This window comes from Pteropus alecto, unplaced genomic scaffold (assembly GCF_000325575.1).
Source record: "Pteropus alecto unplaced genomic scaffold, ASM32557v1 scaffold8, whole genome shotgun sequence".
Classification (NCBI taxonomy): Eukaryota; Metazoa; Chordata; class Mammalia; order Chiroptera; family Pteropodidae; genus Pteropus; species Pteropus alecto.
In genome coordinates this window covers 12,999,459-13,020,185 of record NW_006494609.1, presented here as the reverse complement: position 1 = coordinate 13,020,185, position 20,727 = coordinate 12,999,459, and the positions used below count along the sequence as shown (strand labels likewise).

The window sequence follows — 20,727 nt, the reverse complement described above, 5'->3', positions numbered from 1 at the left end:
TTGCCCTCGCTGCTCTGTCAGAGTGCCCTTATCCCATGCACCCTCCTGCCCTCATGCTTCCGTCCCGTCAGGATAGGCTGCATTGCACTGTGGGAACGAACAGTTCTAAATCTCTGTGGCTTGCACGGTAAAGGTTACTCCTCGCTCAGGTTACCTGTCAACCGTGCGCTGGCAGGAGGACCCTGCTCCATGTCCGCCTTCCTCAGGGACTCAGGCTGCGGCAGCCACCTCTTCCGGGAATGTTGTTGATCAGGGCCGCAGGGGGAAGGGAGCATAGAAACTGGCTGTCAACCCTCTGCTCACGTTCCCTTGACCATTACTAGTCACATGATCTCCAGAGGTAAGGAGGCGTCATCCCGCGTGCACTTGGAGGTAGACCTGGCTACTGACGAAAGCTGGGCCAGCCTGCCCCACCCACCTGTAACGCCAGTGGGTGGTTTTTGAGCTTCTCTTCCCTGCCTGTCAACAGGTCCAAGCTGGAAGTGACCCTTCCCTTCTCTGGACTTCTGCAATATGTATCCCTGTAAATTGTAGCACTTCCTTGAATTACGGTGATTTTGTACCTACCTTTCCCCTTTTATTTGCCCAGATTTCAGTCATCCCCCTCCACATCCCTTCTTAGCACAGTTTTCACACATACAGGCACACAAACGGATGGTTCACGGGGCACACAGAGGTGCCTGGAGGCAGGGGGATCAGGTGGGTGGGGCTTGTGCTGGTCCAGACAGACTGTGCTGGCCGTGAGAAAAGGGTGACTGCAGAGACTCAGATGATGTGTGGTCCAGATACCGGAAAAGCGTGGGGGTAAGGAAGCGGTGTGCATCTGCAGGACGAATACGATGCTGCGTTTGCATCCCGTTTCTTCGTGGCTATGTGCCACCATAATGAAGTCCACACACCAGACTGGAGCATTTGCTTTGGCGATCACTTGTCTTCTGGCCCCTAGTGAGATGCACGGCTTCTGGTGACACTGTTGGACTGGGAGAGGCTCAGGCCCTGATCAACTATTGCCCTTTTATGCTCATCCTGGAAGAATTTATACAAATAGCCTACAATTCCACTTAAGGAATTACAGACAGCTGGTACTTGAACTAGCTCAGCATCAGCGGGCTACGCCCCCACCAGGGAGAGAAAGCAGTCAGTGGCCCCATGCCTCCAGTGGTATCTCTGCCTGCATCTGCCCAGCGTTCCAGAAAGTCTCTGGTAAAACACATCTCACTGACTTTCAGAAAAACAATGTTTTATGACACAATCGTGCTCTTAATATTGGGCTTAGATTTGGCTAATCTTTATCAGGTGCCAGGCCCTGCATACCACCCTTAGAGGAGGCAGAGCCAGTCGCGGTCCTATAAATGAGGAAGCCGGGGCCCCAGGAAGTGACATACCCAGGTCACTTAGCTATGTGGGTAAAAAGCCAGGCCACTTCAGCCTGGATTTTTATAAGCTGCATTGAAAATGCCATCAACATTCAGGACCTATCTCAATATTTGTCTGGAGTAATTTAATAGGTTTAAGAAATCTCATTTAAAAATATATTTTAAATGTCCCCCAGATAACCTCTTTGTGACCAACCAGAACGGGTGCTATTGTCACTCTCAGACAAGTTTGGACCGAGCGCAGATCGAGCTCAGCGGCCGGGTCCGGAACGGCAGTGTCTACAGCGCACACAGCACTAGCTCCTTGAACAACCCTCAGCCCTGCTTGCAGCCCTCGCCCATGTCCTCCAACCCGAGCATCACTGGGAGTGACGTCATGAGAACCGACTACGTCCCATCCCACCGGCACAGCGCCCTGATACCCCCGTCTTACCGCCCAACCCCTGACTATGAGACGGTGATGAAGCAGCTCAACAGAGGCATGGCGCACGCAGAGAGGCAGAGCCGCTCGCTGAGAAACCTCAGCATCGGCAACTCGTACGCCTACAGCCGGCCCGACGCGCTGGTCTACAGCCAGCCCGAAATTCGGGAGCACGCCCACCTCTCCTCGCCCCAGTCGGCCCACTACCCGTTCAATCTGAACTACAGCTTCCACAGCCAGTCTCCATACCCCTACCCCGCGGAGAGGCGGCCCGTGGTGGGCGCCGTCAGCGTGCCCGAGCTGACCAACGTGCAGCTCCAGGCCCAGGAGTACCCGGCCCCCAACATCATGAGGACGCAGGTGTACCGCCCGCCCCCGCCTTACCCGCCCCCGAGGCCGGCCAACAGCACCCCGGACCTGTCCCGCCACCTCTACATCAGCAGCAGCAACCCGGATCTCATCACCAGGCGGGTCCACCACTCGGTCCAGACCTTCCAAGAAGACAGCTTGCCGGTGGCGCACTCTCTCCAGGAGGTCAGCGAGCCGCTGACCGCGGCCCGGCACGCCCACCTGCAGAAGCGGAACAGCATCGAGGTGGCTGGGCTGACGCACAGCTTCGAGGGCCTGAGGCTGAAGGAGAGGACCATGTCGGCCTCGGCCGCGGACGTGGCGCCGCGGGCTATCAGCGCAGGCTCGCAGCCAAATGTTTTCATCGAAAGAACAAAGCGAGGAGAGCCGGACGAGCAGGAGGGCCTGAGATACGGCCACCACAAATCCCTTTCTGACGCCACCATGCTGATACACAGCAGTGAGGAGGAGGAGGAGGATTTTGAGGAGGAAAACAAAGCACGGGCTGCGCTCTCCCTGCGGGCACCTGAGTCCCGGGGGAGTTACTCCCAAGAGCCGCCATCTGGCTACTCCTGTGCCTCGGTCACACCGGTCGCGGGTCCTCTGCACATTCTCGAGCCCAAGTGCCACGTCACAGAGGCTGAGCGCCGGGCGAGGGAGGGCAGCCCCGTGCGCATGCTTGCGGAGGCCCAGCGGCCCAGGAGGGACGGGCTGCTGACTCCCTCCATGTCCGAGTCCGACCTCACCACGTCCGGGCGGTACCGAGCGCGCAGGGACTCCCTGAAGAAGAGGCCGGTGTCAGACCTCCTGTCCGGAAAGAAGAACGTCGTGGAAGGACTCCCGCCGTTAGGGGTGAGTGCGCAGGTGTGTCCCAGCCAGGACGAGTGTGGCGCAGGTGTGTCCCAGCCGGGACGAGGCCCTTTCAGCCTGTTCTCTCTACGCTTCCTCCCCTCTGCCTCTCCTTTGACCCCCAGCTTCTGATGTGTTTCACCTTTTTTTCTTTCACTTTTTGAACCCCCACCCCCACATCCCCGAAGTTTGACTCTTTTTATCTTATTTGGAACACGTTTGCGTTTGATTATCCGTGGAAATAATGGGATCGATTAGAATTTTAGTGGTTATCTAGAGATAATTAAACGAAGTGAAAATGTAAATGTAGGAGGCTGCATGGTATGGGATGGAAAGGAAAGAAAGAATGAAGCGTTTTAGCAAGGCAGTGGGGAGGGAGAGGAAATTAATTCCACGACCTTAGCCAGGATTGCCCTGGGACCACCCGTTGACAGCGCCCTTTGCCGCCGGAGCAGCCGCTGTTCTGTTTGCTGGGTTTGCTTGGGCGATGTCTGAGAGCAGCCTCCACGGAAATGTTCCTAAAGCGTCCTTACGCTGGAGTCACACGGCTGCAGCGGCAGATGTGCGGCCGGGGTCCCTGAAGGTCGGGCAGTGATTCTGGAGTTGGGGAGGTGGCACTCTGTCAAGAGAGCTCCAGATCTCTTTAAAAGAGTAAATGAACTAAGAATCTAAGGAAGGTTCCTTGTAGAAAACGTGCTCTTTAATTTTCAGTATAACCATGAACTAATTAAGCACTTCTTAAAGATTGGAAGCAAAATGTAAAAGCAAAACACGACCCCAACTGCCATTCCCAGAGCATGTACCATGTGCCCTGCATGTCATCTGCTTTACTGTGTCCAAGTTACAACAGGCCTATTGTTCCTGCAGATGAGGAAATAGACTGAAATTTTAAGTAACGTTCCCAAGGTCACATAGCTAGTGAGGGGCTGAACTGGAATTTTAAACCCATGTTTATCTCTATAACCTCTGTTCTATTTACACTGTTCTGAGTTATATTGTATATAATATTTTATTAAGTAACAGTTGCTTATCTAAGCATGGCTGTTTTCTGTCTTTCCACCGAAACCTTTTAACGTTGAGTCCTCACGTTCTGGCCAGGCATTTGTGTCTTTGTCATGTCAGCATGTCCACTGTTAAGTCATCTTGTCGCATTGCTCAGGCTCCTGGCTCCTCATGCCTGTACCTCCACACCCCTTGTCCTGCCTTCTGGCCAAGCTACATGATTAAATAACTAACCTATCCATTCCGTCTCCCCATGTCCTGGGCAGCTACGACTTTTCTGCCCATCTCTGCTGGACTACAAACCTAGACTTGAGGGCCCATCACAAATATGGTTCTGGCCTAGTAGTTTAGGTCCTCTGAGATGCTATAAATATCTTCATAAGTGGGAAAAATATTCATACAATATTATTGTGCTTCTGAAATAGATAAGTGTACACAGACCAACATCACTTACAACCGTGTCATGGGTTTAAATGTGTTTTCTTTTAAATAATTTTGGATTTGAATTTTAAGTTTATTTTTAATTCTCACTTACCTACCTGTGTCTTAGGTTGGCTGAAGTGGAGCCTGTGGGCTGATGATTCAGGGTGGGAACAGGCTGTGGACATGTCTTCCAGGGCAACTCTGCTCGAGCCCCTGAGCCAGCTGGACGGGACCCTTTCATAGTTAATATGCTCCTCTAATAACATCAAGAACTGGCCGTCGTTTTTACGTGTGAACTGGGTCTTTTCCCCAAGTAGTCCTTGTTTTGAGTATGGTCAAGTGTTCAAGCCTATTGTCCCTGTATGTTTTTAATGGGCCTGGCAAGTTCTGCTAAATATGAGGACTTTGATCAATTTGGTTCTCTAAAAACACAAATTTTCTCCCTCACTGACTTTCAAAACCTACAGTATTAATAACATTATGTGATTGGATTATGCTTCTGCTCCTTTTAACATAAAGGATTTTTTTTTTTTTTTTTTACTAGAAGGTGTGTGGCAACTGTGACCAGAAGGAAAGGACCTAAGAGTAGAAAGAAAACTGTGTCTGAGTCTGAGTCTAGACCCTGCCATTTTTTATTAGTTCTCTGCTCAGTGGGCTGGACCCCTTATGCACCAGAACCTCAGCTTCTTCAGCTGTCACATTGGGGACAATCATCTCTGTTCTGCCTGCTGTGGCACTGTGCTAGATCTCATGTAAGGATAGGCATGAAAAATGCTTTTTGAATTCTGTGATGCAACATAACAGATTTCCATGAAAGGTAGTTTTTATTGTTTTGACACTGATGACCATCTCTCTGTATAAAGAGGCAGCTCTTTGACCTTGGGCAAGCTATTTCACCTCCCTGAGTTTCCTCATTCGTGAAGGAAGACAACCCCAGAGAGTCGTTGGGGGGATAAAGTGATAAAGTGAGGTCCTGGCACCTAGAAAGTGTTAGGTCAAATTTAACTGATTACTATAAGATCGCAACATACATTTAACTTACCGGCTTCCCAAGAATTGAAGAGCCCTGCCCTGTACTAAGCCTTCTGACCCCGCCCCTTGTAGCAACACAGGTTTGCCATTATATCTTTTGTTCCAACAAACAAACTTAGTTCATATGCGAATGTGAATTAAGGTTAGAGGGGTTTAGTATCAAAAACAAATAAATCGCAGATTTCCTCCACCCACCCCCACCTCCAGGAACTTGTTATGTGAAGAAGGTGGGTAGACTGGTTTGAGGGCCTGAACTACTACGTGAAGATTTTCTTTTGTTGTACCCTTGGTGTTGTGTGGTGGTTCTCACGTAAGAAATCACTGTGCAGGTCGTACGTTTAAAACCACATGCTCTTTCTCGTACTCTAAGTTTGGGCCAAGTAAAGGAGTATTGGGGGCTACTTTTAACTATATGCTCCTTTCTTCAGACACTGGCGTTAGAACGACCCTTCACCCAGCATGCCTGTTCTGGGGCATTTTGAGTCATTTTCAGGCAGAGAAGTCCTGGAGCCATCTTATACTAGCTGGCACGAGCTGTTAAATTGTCAGGGCTTTTGTAAGCCTCGTGATGTTACACTGGCCGATTGAAATTGGCCGTGGTGGGAGTGTTCTCCCTGTGTAAATTGGCAAACTTTACAGATGAGAACTTCCCACCCCGGAGTGCGAGCTGTTAAACATTTACCACCATATCACTATTTTCTACGCACATGAGGATCATGAAATTTTCACCTGTGCAGGAAACTTTTAGTCTCCTTCTCTCCCTCTGTTCCTGTCTCCCTAACCCTCCCTCCCTCCCAGGCTGGTAGAGCTGGTTTGGCTTATGATGACACAGAACTGAGAAAACCATTTCTTCCAGATTGGGGCTAGTGTCATTTTAATTCCAAGGAGCTGTAGAATATCTAAGGAGGCTTAGCATTCTTAGGCTTGTTCTCTTTGGAGAAGAAAATCACTAGCTTTGATAATAACTGTAGGAAAAGTCTGTGTTCAGGAGACAGCATGCTGCCGAAGCTCTCGTACCCGGGCCTCCTGGTGTCATGATGGAGATTTCAGCCCTGTTTTATCTCCCTGGCTTAAAAATGTGGCGGTTTTGAGAGGTCTGGTGATCCAACTCAGGTCACACAAGTCCTGCAGTATAATACAGAACAGAATAGAGAGTGCTACCACAGAAAACATTTACTTATTTATTTCAGAATAATTTAAAGAACTAATTTATATATTTTTTAAAATATCACAAAAGCTTATTGCAGTCAGGTGATTGCATTTAAAACCCTTTTTGAAGACGGCAGCTGAATTTTTGATGTGCCATGTTCTGAGATTTGGGAGTTCTGGGAAGGAATGCTGTCTGCCTGGAGCCTCACCTGTCATTACAACAGAACCCTGAAACCAACTGCATTTCAAAACCTCCTATCTGGAAGACTTATCAGGGCTTTGGTCTTGAAAGGAATGCCTTCCTCCCAGTGTTTGTTAATCAAGTGTGTGCGGCTGTGGCGCGTAAGTTCTTTTGTGGTTGTTGGCAAAGGAGAACGCTCCCTCTTTTTCTTTCGAGTCTTCAGTCCGATGACATTTTTTTCCCCCCAAAGGGGTTGTATTTGTGTATATTTCATATATACATATATTTTTGTAGGGAATGAAAAAGAGCCGAGTAGATGCAAAAAAAATCGGTCCTCTCAAATTGGCTGCCCTGAATGGACTCTCCCTATCTCGATTGCCTCTGCCTGCTGAAGGAAAGGATGTGCCTGCCAGAGCCACCAACGATGAGAGGGTATGTCTGAGTCACCCTAGCTGTATCCCTTCTCTGGGATAGCAGACGAAATGCTAAAAATTTTCTTCCTGAGATGATAATGCATTTTCTGTCACCTTTAATAATCACAAATGAGCATTAAGGAATTTTGTAATCTGGACCTCAGCACTGGGGCAGACTTGCACCTAATACCTTAAGAGATAACTTTGGGCTAAGAGCGTTGATTTTTTTGTTTCTGAATGTTGTTCTTTACCTTCTTCCAGCCATCTGTGGCTGTGTTGATTTTTGATGGCCTTAAAGTTAGAGGAAACGTATAAATGCATATGAACACGTATACACAGGAAAGAAAGCAGACATTGCTTTCATTTGCTGAAATTTTATCTTAAGAGTAAACAGTTAACTGAATTTTTCAAAGCTTCCTTTGTGACTGAGACAGGCATAAATTATGCTAAGCAAAAATTAATTCGCTTACAAATCTATCCTGGAGATAGTTTCCAGAATTTACTACTGCTTTCAGTTTTTTATATAATTATATATTATAAAATTGAAGCATTTGTTCATAGATTTTGAAATTGATTCTCTTACTCCAGGATTTAGTGTTCTCTAGGAGAATTTTGTTTCATAGGCCATCACAAAACTGACCATAAATTTAGAGAAAATGAATTCCACAAATTGCTTTAGGCCAAGTTTCACCTTTAAACAGAACTGCATTTATTTCTCACCAGTAAGGTTATTTCATTTATCATTGTTATGGCTTGTTAAAAATTTAACTTTGGTTTCACCTAGAATTTTCAGTATAACACATAATGCTAGGCTTGAAGCAGAAAACAAGATTTAAAATGTACAATCAAAATGCAGCTGTGTCAGTGTAACTGTATTCACATTATTCCACGTACTCTACAGTGTAAAATCCTGGAACAGCGGTTAGAGCAGGGAATGGTATTCACAGAATATGAAAGAATTCTTAAAAAACGGCTAGTGGACGGGGAGTGCTCGACAGCACGACTCCCTGAAAACGCAGAAAGGAATCGATTCCCGGATGTCCTTCCCTATGACGACACCAGGGTAGAGTTGGTCCCAACCAAGGAAAACAACACTGGTTACATCAATGCATCGCATATGAAGGTGAGCGGCACGTTTAGAATAATAAACGGGGCATGAAGGTCTGAGTTAAATTACAGGAATGTTAGAATTCTAGTCACGCTTCTATTCTAAAAAACACCTTAGTTTTGAACCGTTGTGAGAAACTGTATTATTAGCTGGGAAGTCCATACAGCAGGGCTGGATAGAAAGTGTTTACCAACAGAGCCGAAGCCACATTTGCAATCTCCACGTGGTAAAGCACTGTGCCCCCAGCAGCATTGTCAGGACTCCGAAGCACTTATTTGAACTTTGTCCTTCTAAGTCTGAAGACTTTTTTTTTTTTTTTTTAACATACATTCTCTCAGGAGCAGCCGAATTAATTTTTCCTTGTGACAAACCTCCGTGCATTTTTATGTAACCAAAGTCTCGGTTTCTCGGTGTGTTCACCAAAGCTTTTATTTACAATGGCACCATCTGTTCTCACTGCACACTCCTAAAACCATTTTTAAACGTTATTTTGTTCTTCGAAGAAGCACTGCCACTTTTTCCCCCTGGAAATAGTATAATGCCATTTAACTGGGATAATGTGACACCCATTAAAATGGAAAAAGTGATGATTCACAACAGGTAGTGAGGAAAGCCAGATGCTCTCTCTTCTCCACTACTGCATACTTTGCTCATGCTGGCTAGAAAGTCAGTTCTTTATTTTGGGAAGGACAAATTTCCTTATGGTGAGTGAAGAAGGGTCTGTGGTCAGATGCTGATTTTCTTGTCTCCCACATTTTCTTTAGTTTGCAAGTGACGTTTGATGAGATTAGTTTCACAGTTGAGGCTTTCGAGAGACCTGGCGATCTGCCTGCGGATGCCAGTACCCTTGACCGTCTTTGGGAATCTCTGCACATGCTTTTTCATCTGCACATAATTTATTTTATTTAACAAGCGAGCTTTTCTTTGAAATGACTCACCCAGTCTCTCCTGACTGGGTGGATGAGAACTGCGTAACGTTGGAGTTCGACAGTGAAGAATAGTGGGAAGTCTGAGCTTCAGAACTGGTGGACCTACTGCTCACCAGTGTGGGACCTCATGGTCCTTGCCTGACGAAATGGTGACAGCTTCCCCCTGGGCCCCCACCAGACCCTTGCTCCCCAGTTCACTTAGTATTACCACAAACAAATGTCTATGTATGCATAAATACATACAGGTCTTACACACACATTAATTTTTTTAACCCTTTCTAATCTCAGGTCTCTGTCAGTGGAATTGAATGGGATTATATTGCAACACAGGGACCATTACAGAATACCTGTCAGGATTTTTGGCAGATGGTGTGGGAACAGGGAATTGCTATTATAGCAATGGTGACAGCAGAAGAGGTGAGTCCTCGTGTCTCTGAATGGATTGTCTCAGCCTCAAATGAAAAGTTGACCATGTCGGGCCCCGATTTAGAGAAGAAGGTGGGGTGGGGCTGCAGGTCTGAGCTTCAGACACTGAGCTTGCGAGCGCGCCCGTTGCGTGGTGGTGCCTCGTGCTCTGACCGTCCGTGTGCTTGCCTGACAGGAGGGCGGCAGGGAGAAGAGCTTCAGGTACTGGCCGCGACTCGGCTCCAGGCACAACACCGTCACCTACGGAAGGTTTAAGATCACAACCCGGTTCCGCACAGACTCTGGCTGCTATGCCACCACAGGCTTGAAGATGAAGCACCTTCTCACGGGCCAGGAGAGGACGGTCTGGCATCTCCAGTACACGGACTGGCCTGAGCACGGCTGTCCAGAGGACCTCAAGGGATTTCTGTGTAAGTGTCTTCATTCCCAGCACGGCCTGAACCACACAGAGGAAGACTCATGTCCCTGAAATGTTTCCTTTATGCTGTCTCGTATAAGCGTCGGACTTGTTTTAAAACGAAATTTTAAGGGTTTGGGGGGAGGCTTAAATGGAAGATTTTGAAGTATAATTTAGTAGCAAGCAGACACTAATAACTGACTCTTAGAGAGTTTCTGCTCCATTTCATTTTGTAGATGAGAAAATGGAAGTCCAGACAGAGTCAGTGACTCGCCCGAGATCCCACTGTCACTCAGGGGCCGGGCTTGGTTAACGGGCACCCAGCTCCCTGTCTGGAGTCCTCTCAGATTGGTCAGTGGGAATAATATGAAAATTGTCCATTTGATATGTTTTAATCCCTGAGTAATTTTCCATCCCATGGATGTTGCACAGCATACCTCGAGGAGATCCAGTCTGTCCGCCGCCACACCAATAGCACGAGTGAACCGAGAAGCCCCAACCCTCCCGTGCTGGTCCACTGCAGTGCCGGCGTGGGCAGGACTGGCGTCGTCATCCTGTCAGAGATCATGATTGCCTGTCTGGAACACAATGAGGTGCTTATTTCCTCTTTTAGTGCTGTGGGCGGGGGGAGTGGGTCCAGCACAGTGCTGGGGAGGAGAGGGACCTAGTGACCTACACGGCCCTTTCTGAACAAAGTTTCTCGGGTTTTTACTGCAAGGACCTTGTCAGCTTATAATCCTTATTTTTTTATTTTTTACGCCTAAAGCACCTAGTCTTCCTAGGTGGACTCCCATCCAAGTACTAATCAGTCTGGACCCTGCTTAACTTCCGGGATCAGACGGGATCCCGCACGTTCAGGGGGGCATGGCCCTACACAGTTTCTTGGGTTTTTAATAGAAGACGCTAAGATAGGAGATTGTCCCCTAACCATATTCCTCTAGGACACAAACTGCCCCCCTCTCCCTGTCGCTCTTCGCGGGGTGCGTTACCCTCGTGGCCGTTTCTCTGTTGCAGGTGCTGGACATCCCCAGGGTGCTGGACATGCTGAGGCAGCAGAGGATGATGATGGTGCAGACCCTCTGCCAGTACACGTTTGTGTATCGGGTTCTCATTCAGTTCCTGAAAAGTTCAAGGCTCATATAAGCTCCCACGGCTTCTCAAGGGGCCCTGATCACGGGAAGCGTTTACAGCTGAGAAAAGTGCTTTCCTGACTCGTACTTTCTCCTCCACGCTCTCCTGCGCGGAACGCTACATCGGGCAGTTCGGTGCGCGTGGCGGTGCGCGTGGCGGTGCGCTGCGCAGGTGTGCAGAGCGCAAGGCGGAAGCGGGAGCCTTTCACCTAGGAAGGGGCGGAGAAGGCGGCCTTGGCGTCGCGGGCATCGCCCGGCTCCGGGCTGTCTGATTCGCAGCACTGGTACACATTTTGGAGATTGTATTTTCCAGACAATTCTGTATTTTACTGAAGCTATGCCCGGCCATTGTGGCAATCATTAAGGAGCATAGGTTTCTATCTTAAACAAGTTTTTGATAGTGGAATTTTATTTTATGACTAAAATATTTGGGGTTTTCTTGTCGAAAAACTGAACCTTCCATGAGGATGATCCACAGATATGAGTGGTTCCTTTATAACTTTATATTTAAAACCATGTTACTATCTTTTATTTTTAAAAAATCTTGGGTACTTAAGAGTTTAGTTACCAAACTCAAACTGCAAGAAGAATCTAAAAGTGTTATTTTGAAGCATTTAGACAGCATTTTTATATTCAGAAAATTTTTTATCCTAAAAATTCTATATATTTGTACCTTCTAAACAAGATTTCAACTCATTAAAGTACTGAAATGAGTCCTTTAAGGGAAAGTTGGGAATGAAGGCACATTATTTAAAAATGTAAGAGCATAATCAGATTCACTATTTTTTTCAGTATTATTATTAAATCTAAATGAGTTTGATTTTATTGGTTGAAAACGAAGTAAAAAAACAATTGCATAGGATGGAAGTGAAAAAACAGTTGCACTTTTGTTAAAAACAATAAGTGTGTTTTAATATATGTGTTGCTTTACAGATGAAATGATAAGAGTGGACATTGTTTCAGAAGTGTTGTAGAAGAGTAAGGCATAAGAGTATGTAGGGTGACTAGGACGAGAGTACGTGCAGGACGGTAACTGCGGATGCCTTCGTGTGTACAGAAACACAGTATTATCTATCCTTAGACCGAGATGCTGGGATGGAGAGTGGGGGCTTGACAGTATGGAGGCTGACTCCACCCCGCAGAGGGAGGTGTCCCCGGGAAATTCTAGGCCTGTCACTCTCAGTGACTCACTTATTTCCTTGGAATTCTTCCACCTAAAACTCTGTTCTTTTCTGACAAATAAAATCAAAAAGAAGCCTGGAAGAGGCTTTATTTTCTTCCGGTTGAAAGAAGAGTTAGTAATAGTTTCACCTCATCTTCTAAAACCATAGCCCAAACTTGCAAGGCTACCAGAAGGTGCTGTGATATTCAGGAGGTACGTGAGTTTTAGCTCCCTAATCCCCTTACGTTCACCCTTCAGGTCAGTTTTAGCTTCTTAGTCCCTCCACCCCCATCCCAGCGGGCAGAAGAAACAGGCTGAATTAAAGAGGGAGAGTGTCGCCTTTGGCCCAGGCCAAGATGGCCTCGTCACAGTGAGAGCTGCCGAGTAGGTAAGGACCGATTGGTACGTTTAACTGAGGAGCCATCTCTTTGTTCTTTCTTCTGAGGCTGCTGCTCCAAAATACAAAACTTCCAAAATGTCAAATCTAGGGCCACTTTCCCAAACTACAGTATCCTAGGGTTGGTTCCAGTTTCTGTGGGAATTGCTAAAGCAGTTTACCTTGCTATTGTGACCACTAAGTGTGTATGTGCTGTCAGCTATGAGACAGGATTTACTTAGTACGGTGGATCTGCCTCACTCTGAGCTACTCAGAAACCAACCACGTAAGAGGAAGATTCAGGACACATTAGTGAAAAAAGAATATTGCCAGTGGGTACCATTGTCACCTAGGAACAAAATATTAATTTAAACCTGAAATTGTTTTTAAGACTCCTGTTTAAAGCACAATAGACCCAAGTATAAATATTCAGAAAGGGCTCTCCAGAAGAATGGAATCCTAAAGAGTAATATATGTATGTTTGTGTGCCTGTTGTAATAATTTGATTATAAGGAAATTACAAGGGCTAACTTATACTGTTTGAATGTCACTCTTAAAATGTTGCATGACGTAGCTTCTAAGACCCATGTATTCCTGAATAAAAATAAATCTACATGACTAGACTTTGAAATAATGTGATTTTCAAGAGGGAACTATAAAACATTGTGCTTTCATAGTCTTACCCCATCTGAATTGAGGCTGTTACTGTCTGCCAAACTTACGCAATGCTTCAATATTTTAGTGTCTTTTAGTTCCTTGATATTATTTATTTCAAATCAAAATTACCAAAATGTCCATTTTCACAAAATGTTTCCAGTTTCCACTTAACATATTCTCCTTTGGTTATAAACCACTGTTTTCCCTTGATCTATTTTGGCATCTCTGGCATCAATTTTCCTGATTAGTGGGGGGGCCTTTTGATGAAATATTCTAGTTGGTACTTTTGAGCACAGGAAAGTTCATTTTAGAGTATCATTTGAAATGTTAATTGCAGTCATTATTAATTATTTTCTTCTGGAACATCTACTGTGAAGCATTCAGAAAGCCCTAGAATTTAGCCTTTACAATCTCGTGGCAGGATTAAAGCTGAGGTGGGCCCTGTGCTTCCTTAGAAAGGTCTAGGCAGAAACGCGGGGGAGAGTGTTGGGGTGTAGGCCCAGGTGATGACAGCAGGCTTCGCCAACTTTTCTGTGACGCTTTCATCATCAGAGGAAAACAGTCATTTCAAATGGGTTGATATGTTAATGTTCACAATCTTAAGAAAATTTAGATGTATATGTTATATAGAATATAAAACTTTATATGTTCTAAACCGTAAAACCGGAAGTCAGCTGCAACTTACTGGGTGTGTAGGTTTATTTGAGATTTGCACGCACAAATGGAAACAAGAATTACTGTTTATTGTAAATCGTTTAAAAAAATCAAACTAAAAAGTCTTTAAAAAGCTCTATTGGATATAAATTTAGGAAATTTGCTTCCCATCAAGACTGTATATGGATCAAGCTAAAACTCTCTCTTCCCAGGTTAAGGTTTATTTTTAAAAATCCAAATCAGAGAGGGCTCTGTTTTTGAGCTGAGGGATAGACATTTCAAAAATAGAGGAATTGGTACACTAGCAATTTGCCTGGAAAGTGTTTCTCAAAAGAACATGAGATTTTCAAATTCCTGTAGATAAGGGCTCCACTTACCTCGTATCTACAATTACTTAGGGAAAAAATGAGGAAAAATCAGTCCAGTTGTTTAAAGTTTGTGTGTGCTGGGGAGGGTGAGTAAAGAGAGGATTTTAGAAGACATTTGAAGAGGTCCTTGGATTGTTAAAGTGACATCGTTTTCTGTATATTAACTACAGGCCAGTTCTGAAATAAAAATTATGCTCTAAAAGTCCAGATGTATGTTGAATTATTGAGACATAGTAATATTTCCCCTTGTAAACAATACTCTAAGTGGGTGTTAACTTTCTTGGTTGTCCTCCCAAAGCTTATTTTAACCACAGGGGCTCTTAACGGCATAGAACCAAATCAGCATAATCAGTACTTCTAAGAAAAAATATACAGAATTTTTTCCCCCTACTGCTCCCTGGTGGTGAGAGCAGAGAAGGAATTCTCTCTGTGCCTGCCTGGCACTGGGGACTGAGAGTCTGCAAGCAGCTGAAGGCAGACTGATGTGTTTCATGAGAGAACTCCACGTAAGTGAATATCATTCCCATCATTTGTTAGAAAAACGAGTGATGCATGAAGGGTGAGGATCAGAACGGGACAAACGATGAAGTGAGCAGGGATGCTGCCCATGAAACGCTATGACTGGAGGGGCAGGGGTGAAAGAGGATGAATTGGCAATATGTCCCCCTGCCTTTCCTGTTTCCACTCACGTGTTCTCCTTTGGATTGTCACTGGCATGAACTGAGAAGTTGAGGATGGACCAGGAAGGAAGTTTAAGGTCTGCAGCACCCAGCAGAAGCAGCAGCAGTTCCAAGGCAAATATTCCCATGTAAGGAGTATCTCCAGGTCACATATATGTAAGTTAGGGTCTGGCTGTACATCATATTTACAAAAGTGCTTAACCTAGTATATTTGAGAAATTTAAAAAGTTTTCAAAAACTAGAGTAAATCTAAACTTTCTCTAATATATTGATGGGTTAGGGAAAAGATGGTAAACATGATTTAAAATTATGCTTTTATGTTATAAGTACAAATGAATGATGGAATAATTGTGTTTGAATTAACTAGAATTAACAATGTGGCTGATGGTACTGTTCCAAGTTTTTGAAAACTAATTATATTAGGTAAATGTTTTGATCATTATCCTTTAACTTCTATTAAATGACTTCATGGTGTGTCATATAAAAGGACCACTTAAAATCCCTCCCTTTGGCTTTGAATCTATAACACAGTACACCCACGTTGGCTATAGCAGTACACGATCCCAGTGTTATAAATCTGAAATTTTAACTCAACTGGTAGTTGGTTTTTACACTGTAAAAAGACCAGTACTTTATTTCAGTTGTCACTATTGACATTTTAAATGTGCATGTGTATTTTAAATTTACACTTCAAAAGCTTGGTGAAAAAAAACACTACAGTATTCACTTTTAGGAGCAGGTCTATACTGCCAAAGAAAATCAGGTTTTTCTGGGTTAGTCCTAACAGTATGTCATTCTTCAATTTTGGGGTAGGTTGATGAGACTAGTACGGATAACTGATAACTGGCTTTCCATTTCTATCTGCTCATTTATTGGCTGAGAAAAAGTGAACAAGTAAGTGGGGAATAGAAGCTCAGTCACTCATTTTTCATAAGAGTGCAAATATTGCCAAGTCAGACTGATATAAATGCTGAGACTCTAAATTTTTTTATCCTAGAAGTTTATTAGAAATTGCTTGAAATTAACAGAGCATTCAATGAGACAAATCTTTTGTTAGGTGTTTTATAGTATTTGTATTTGTTTTTGAAATGTAGTAATTTATTCTTAAGAGTTAAGTGTCTTAAATGGATCTAAAGGTTTTGCAGTTTCACTAGAATAATACCAATGCAATACTAGTTCAGTCCAACAAATAGCCTGAACAAAAGTAAATATTATCCAGAGGTGACAAAGTTATTTCCAGAATAGATTTAATAAAAACAAGATGAAAAACAACACAAAACTCTTAAACCACATGAGTTACACAAAAAGATGAGAGAAAAAGAATAAAAGAAAAAAATACTATGTAACATATTTTAGAGTAGTAGAGCTCTAATGTGTTTTATTTGCATCATTTGTTTTTGTGGCCCGATAGAGAAATTGAAGTAGTTATTGTATAGGAATGATTTTTAACTGAAGCAATCCAAACACTACCCACACCCACAGTAAATTTAGGAAAGCATACTTAAAAATAAACATTTATATAGTGTGTTGATTTAAATAAAAAATTTCAACAGAGGTCAATAAAACAACAGGCCTAACAAACCGAAAATTGGGAGGAAATTTATATGAAATAATTTCCTTTGAAAGCTTCCCTATAATGCAAACAATGCACTGGGAATTCTACCTTTTTGAAATGGTAGTACAAATAGTTGCATTAGTTTTCTAATTTAAAAAGCAATTTTATGTGCTATCTGATGATCAGTGTAAAAATGTAATCAGAAGAGCTTAATTCTAAATTCATTGGTTTATAAAAGTGTGTGTGGCAAATAAGTTTGAATGTAATATATGTGAAATGAATATAGTCTATTTTTGCCATAAAAATAAATATTGAAGCAAGATATGATTTGTGTGTGAATAGTGCAATTAAAACTCTTTTGCCTCTTTTTCATTCTAGGTCTTATTGCAAAGAGGCATATAATTAGTCCTGTTTCTCCTCTGGGTTATTTTAAATAATGTACTAGACCAAGGGTCCCCAAACCCCAGGCTACTGACTGGTAGGGGTCAGTGGCCTGTTAGGAACCGGGCCGCACAGCAGGAGGTGAGCAGGGTGAGAGAGCGAAGCTTCATCTGTATTTGCAGCCGCTCCCCAGCGCTAGCATCACCGCCTCAGCTCCACCCCAGATCATCCGGCATTAGATTCTTGTAGGAGTGCTGGTCCCTGGTGCCAAAAAGATTGAGGACCACTGTACTAGACAATAAAGGTTACTTTTAGTAGTTGCTAATGTATTAACACATTTCCACAGTATTCAAGCACTTAAGAGTTAGAATGCATCTTATTAAAACAGCCAACTTCACTAATTAGAGCATTTGTGGAACAATTAACATATTTAAAGAATACACATTCATGTACTTAATAACACCAACTTCCCAACAATGTCAGCTTCCCAAGGGGTCTCCAGAGCCCCTCACCTTCCATCCCTGGAGTGGAACTTACTATCCACTAAATATCCACTTCATTTTTTAGTGAGGTGGTTTTTCTAACACTAACAGCAGCACTGCAAACTTGTTAGAAATGCAAATTCTTGAGGCTCGACCCAGATCTGAAAATTCTGAATCAGAAGTTATTGAGGTTGGGACCCGGAAATCTATATTAAGTTCTCCAGGTGATTTCAGTATATTGAAGTATGAGAACCAGTGCTTTAGTAATTAACTCGGGATTCATTACATAGCCAAGCTACAATTAATAGGCACAAAAGTTTATTTAGGCAATTTTTGTTAGGTTACTGATATTTACAATTGTGGTAGGGTTAGTGATGGGCCCCCCAAAATGTCCATGTCCTAATCCCCGGAAGTTGCAAATGGTATCTTATGTGACGAAAGGGACTTTGCAGATGTGATTAAGGATCTTGAGATGGTGAGAGTTTCCTGGATTATCCAGGTGATTACCCCAAGTACTCACAAGGATCTTTTTAGGAGGTAGGCAGGTGAATAGAGGTAAGATGATGGAAGCAGAGGGGTGAGAGATTTGAAGATAACTACACAGCTGACCTTGAAGATGGAGGAGGGGTCCACGAGGGAGGGGATGCAGGCAGCCTCTAGAAGCTGGAAAAGGCCAAGGACAGATTTGCCCCTAGAGCCCCCAAGAAGAATGCAGACCCAGCAACATCTTGGTTTTAGGACTTCTGACTTCTATAATGGTAAGATAATAAATGTTTTTCCTCAAGCCAATAAATTTGTGGTAACGTGGTAACAGTAACAATAGAAAATGAATAAAACAGTATATATTTCCTCTCAGAAAAATCTTGACTGTCAACTCACCTGTTTTCAATTCTTGGAAGAGCTAGGCGAACAGAGAAGCCTCACATCCAAGATTGCCCCAAAACTTGAATATTGGTGCAAGACAGAATTCTCAAGGCAACAAGGTTGGCTTTGAAGCAAATCTTACCCCAATTCAAGAGTATCTTCTTCCTGGCCCTTTAATTAGACACATGGATTAGTTCTTTCGGGATATGCCATTATTGGCTCCATCTGTTGCTTTTAAAAGGTCTGGGGACAGTAACTTGTTAGGCAGCATCTTCTACCACTGAAGTGTGTATTGGTTTAGCAGACAGTGACAGGAAACATAGGCGTTTCTACTTCTAGATGTAAATTGTTTCAATTATAATTTCTAAAGGTCCCAAGAATTAACTTTGACATGTTAAAACTAAAAGAAATCTTTGGATCATCTAGTCCAAACTCTTAAACCGCGGCCCAGGGTAAAAAGTAATTCATTGATGACTACACAGCTAATTAATCTGCGTGGAAAATTATCGTCTTGCCCCATAAAAGCTGCTCTGATCTTTTCTGAATGGCTTCAGAACTGGAAAAAATGTGACTTTAAAGTAAGACTTCTCAGGAAGATGCTAATTTATATTTTACACCATTTAAAATGTGAGTGAACGGGGAAATTTTCATGTAACTTCGCCATTTGCTACCTTCTCCCTTCTACATAAGGACTTTGCACTTCCTGAGTATAAAGAGAAAAGGAAACATCTGTCCCACAACCTTGTCTGTAGCTAAACCTCCCTCCAGCTCAGACTATCTCCCTCCATGAACAAACGCATTCATTCTCAAGCAGACGAGGGCCTGGGATCCAAAGAGAAGTCAGTCCTCCTTTTTCAGAAGCCCATAGTCTAGACAGGAGACAAATTGGGTACATAAACAATATTTTAATTCATGCTGTAGATATGAAAGATCCCAGATCCCAGAGCATGTGGGACAAAAGTAGGGACAGGCACTCAAGGTTTCAATTACATTCGACCTGGGATATCAGTGAAGCTCAGAGGGCAGTGGAAGGGAAATGACGTTCTGAGCAGACAGCAAGAGTAAAAGCATAGAGAGGACCTCTGTATGTTTAGGGAACAAGCAATGAGATGTGACAGACACTTAGGATGCCTGGGAGATGATGGCAAGAGAGCTGGGAAGGAAAACATGACTATAAAAAAAATGCAAAGTGTTGTTCTTTTTGTGATATTGATCTTCCCATCTCAATATTTCGTATGCTTCCACTTCATTCCATTCTTCTATATGTCAGAGTTAAGTTTAAAAGATTTTTTCTCTGGTTCTAATTCATTTCCTCAACGTCATCATAAACATCAGTTCATTCAACATCATTTCGTTATAACTTTGATGAGAAAAGAATGTCAATTCCCCAGAATGCGCATTCTCGCCACGTCTGTGTGGGTTTTCTGCAGGGACTCAGGTTTCCTCCATCCCAAAGATGTGCGTGTGAGATGAATGCGTGTGTCTGAATTGTCCCAGTCTGAGTGTGGGTGTGGGCGGCCCCGTGACAGACGGGTGTCCTGTTCAGGGTTGGTTTCCACCTGGTGCCCTGCCTGACCTGCTGGGATAGACTCCGGCCACCTGAGCCCCTGAACTGGAATAAGCGGGTTGGGAAGTCATTACCTTGTTTTTATGAATCTTTCTTAAATGCATACATAGCTTGCATCTTTTTCAGTGTTTAATATTAGAAGTTCTGCAGGTCTTTCATTAGAAGTTTGGTGACCAGAATGTGCCATAGGAACTTAACTCTTGTTTATATCAACTAGCCTATAAAACGGTTTCATTATTAAAACAAACAAACAAAAAAAATGCAAAGAGCCTGTACTTTATATTTTTAGCAAGAGGAAACTAAAAGGTTTGTTTGTTTAAAGAAGGGGTGTTATGGTCTGCTTTAAAATGACAATAGCAGCCTGTGCGTATTTACAGCCCTGTGATGAAGGCTCTGTAATTACCCCATTCAACAAACAGGGGCACATACAGGCTCAGTAACCCAGCTTAGTTCCTAAGGGCCAAACCCAGGTAAGCTGGCTTGAGAGGCTCGCTCATCAGGAGTCAGGGTTGAGGATGAGCTATGGGGAGGGCAGAGGGAGAGGTATCAATAACAATATTGCTTGAAGAGTCTAAGCCAGTGTTTCTCAAACTTACCATTCACTTCCCACCTTCACCCAACTTTGCCATATGCAAGAATCACTTTTGATATTTCTGTAAACCAACTCATCTTTTCAAATGTAATTTTTAAAGGGAAACCTGAGGATAACAACAACAAAAATACCCTAATAGGTACAAAGGTCAGGAAGGGTCATGGCCTCAAAGACAAAAAGCTGTACCCAGAGTTAGAGGATACAG

The 20,727-nt window shown here is 43.7% G+C and overlaps 1 protein-coding gene across 2 annotated transcripts in view; it reads left to right on the top strand.

The window, feature by feature from the left end:
* PTPN21 (protein tyrosine phosphatase, non-receptor type 21) overlaps nt 1–14,606 on the top strand; it is a 59,744-nt gene extending 45,138 nt beyond the window's left edge. For both annotated transcript variants that reach the window (XM_006925508.3, XM_025041963.1), the window contains 7 exons: nt 1,553–2,997; nt 7,076–7,213; nt 8,096–8,317; nt 9,520–9,648; nt 9,833–10,067; nt 10,487–10,647; nt 11,069–14,606. In XM_006925508.3, coding sequence (XP_006925570.1) covers nt 1,553–2,997; nt 7,076–7,213; nt 8,096–8,317; nt 9,520–9,648; nt 9,833–10,067; nt 10,487–10,647; nt 11,069–11,197 — 2,459 coding nt within the window. In that variant the 3' untranslated portion in view covers nt 11,198–14,606. The remainder of the gene's footprint in view (nt 1–1,552; nt 2,998–7,075; nt 7,214–8,095; nt 8,318–9,519; nt 9,649–9,832; nt 10,068–10,486; nt 10,648–11,068) is intronic.
* The last annotated feature ends 6,121 nt before the right edge of the window (nt 14,607–20,727 follow it).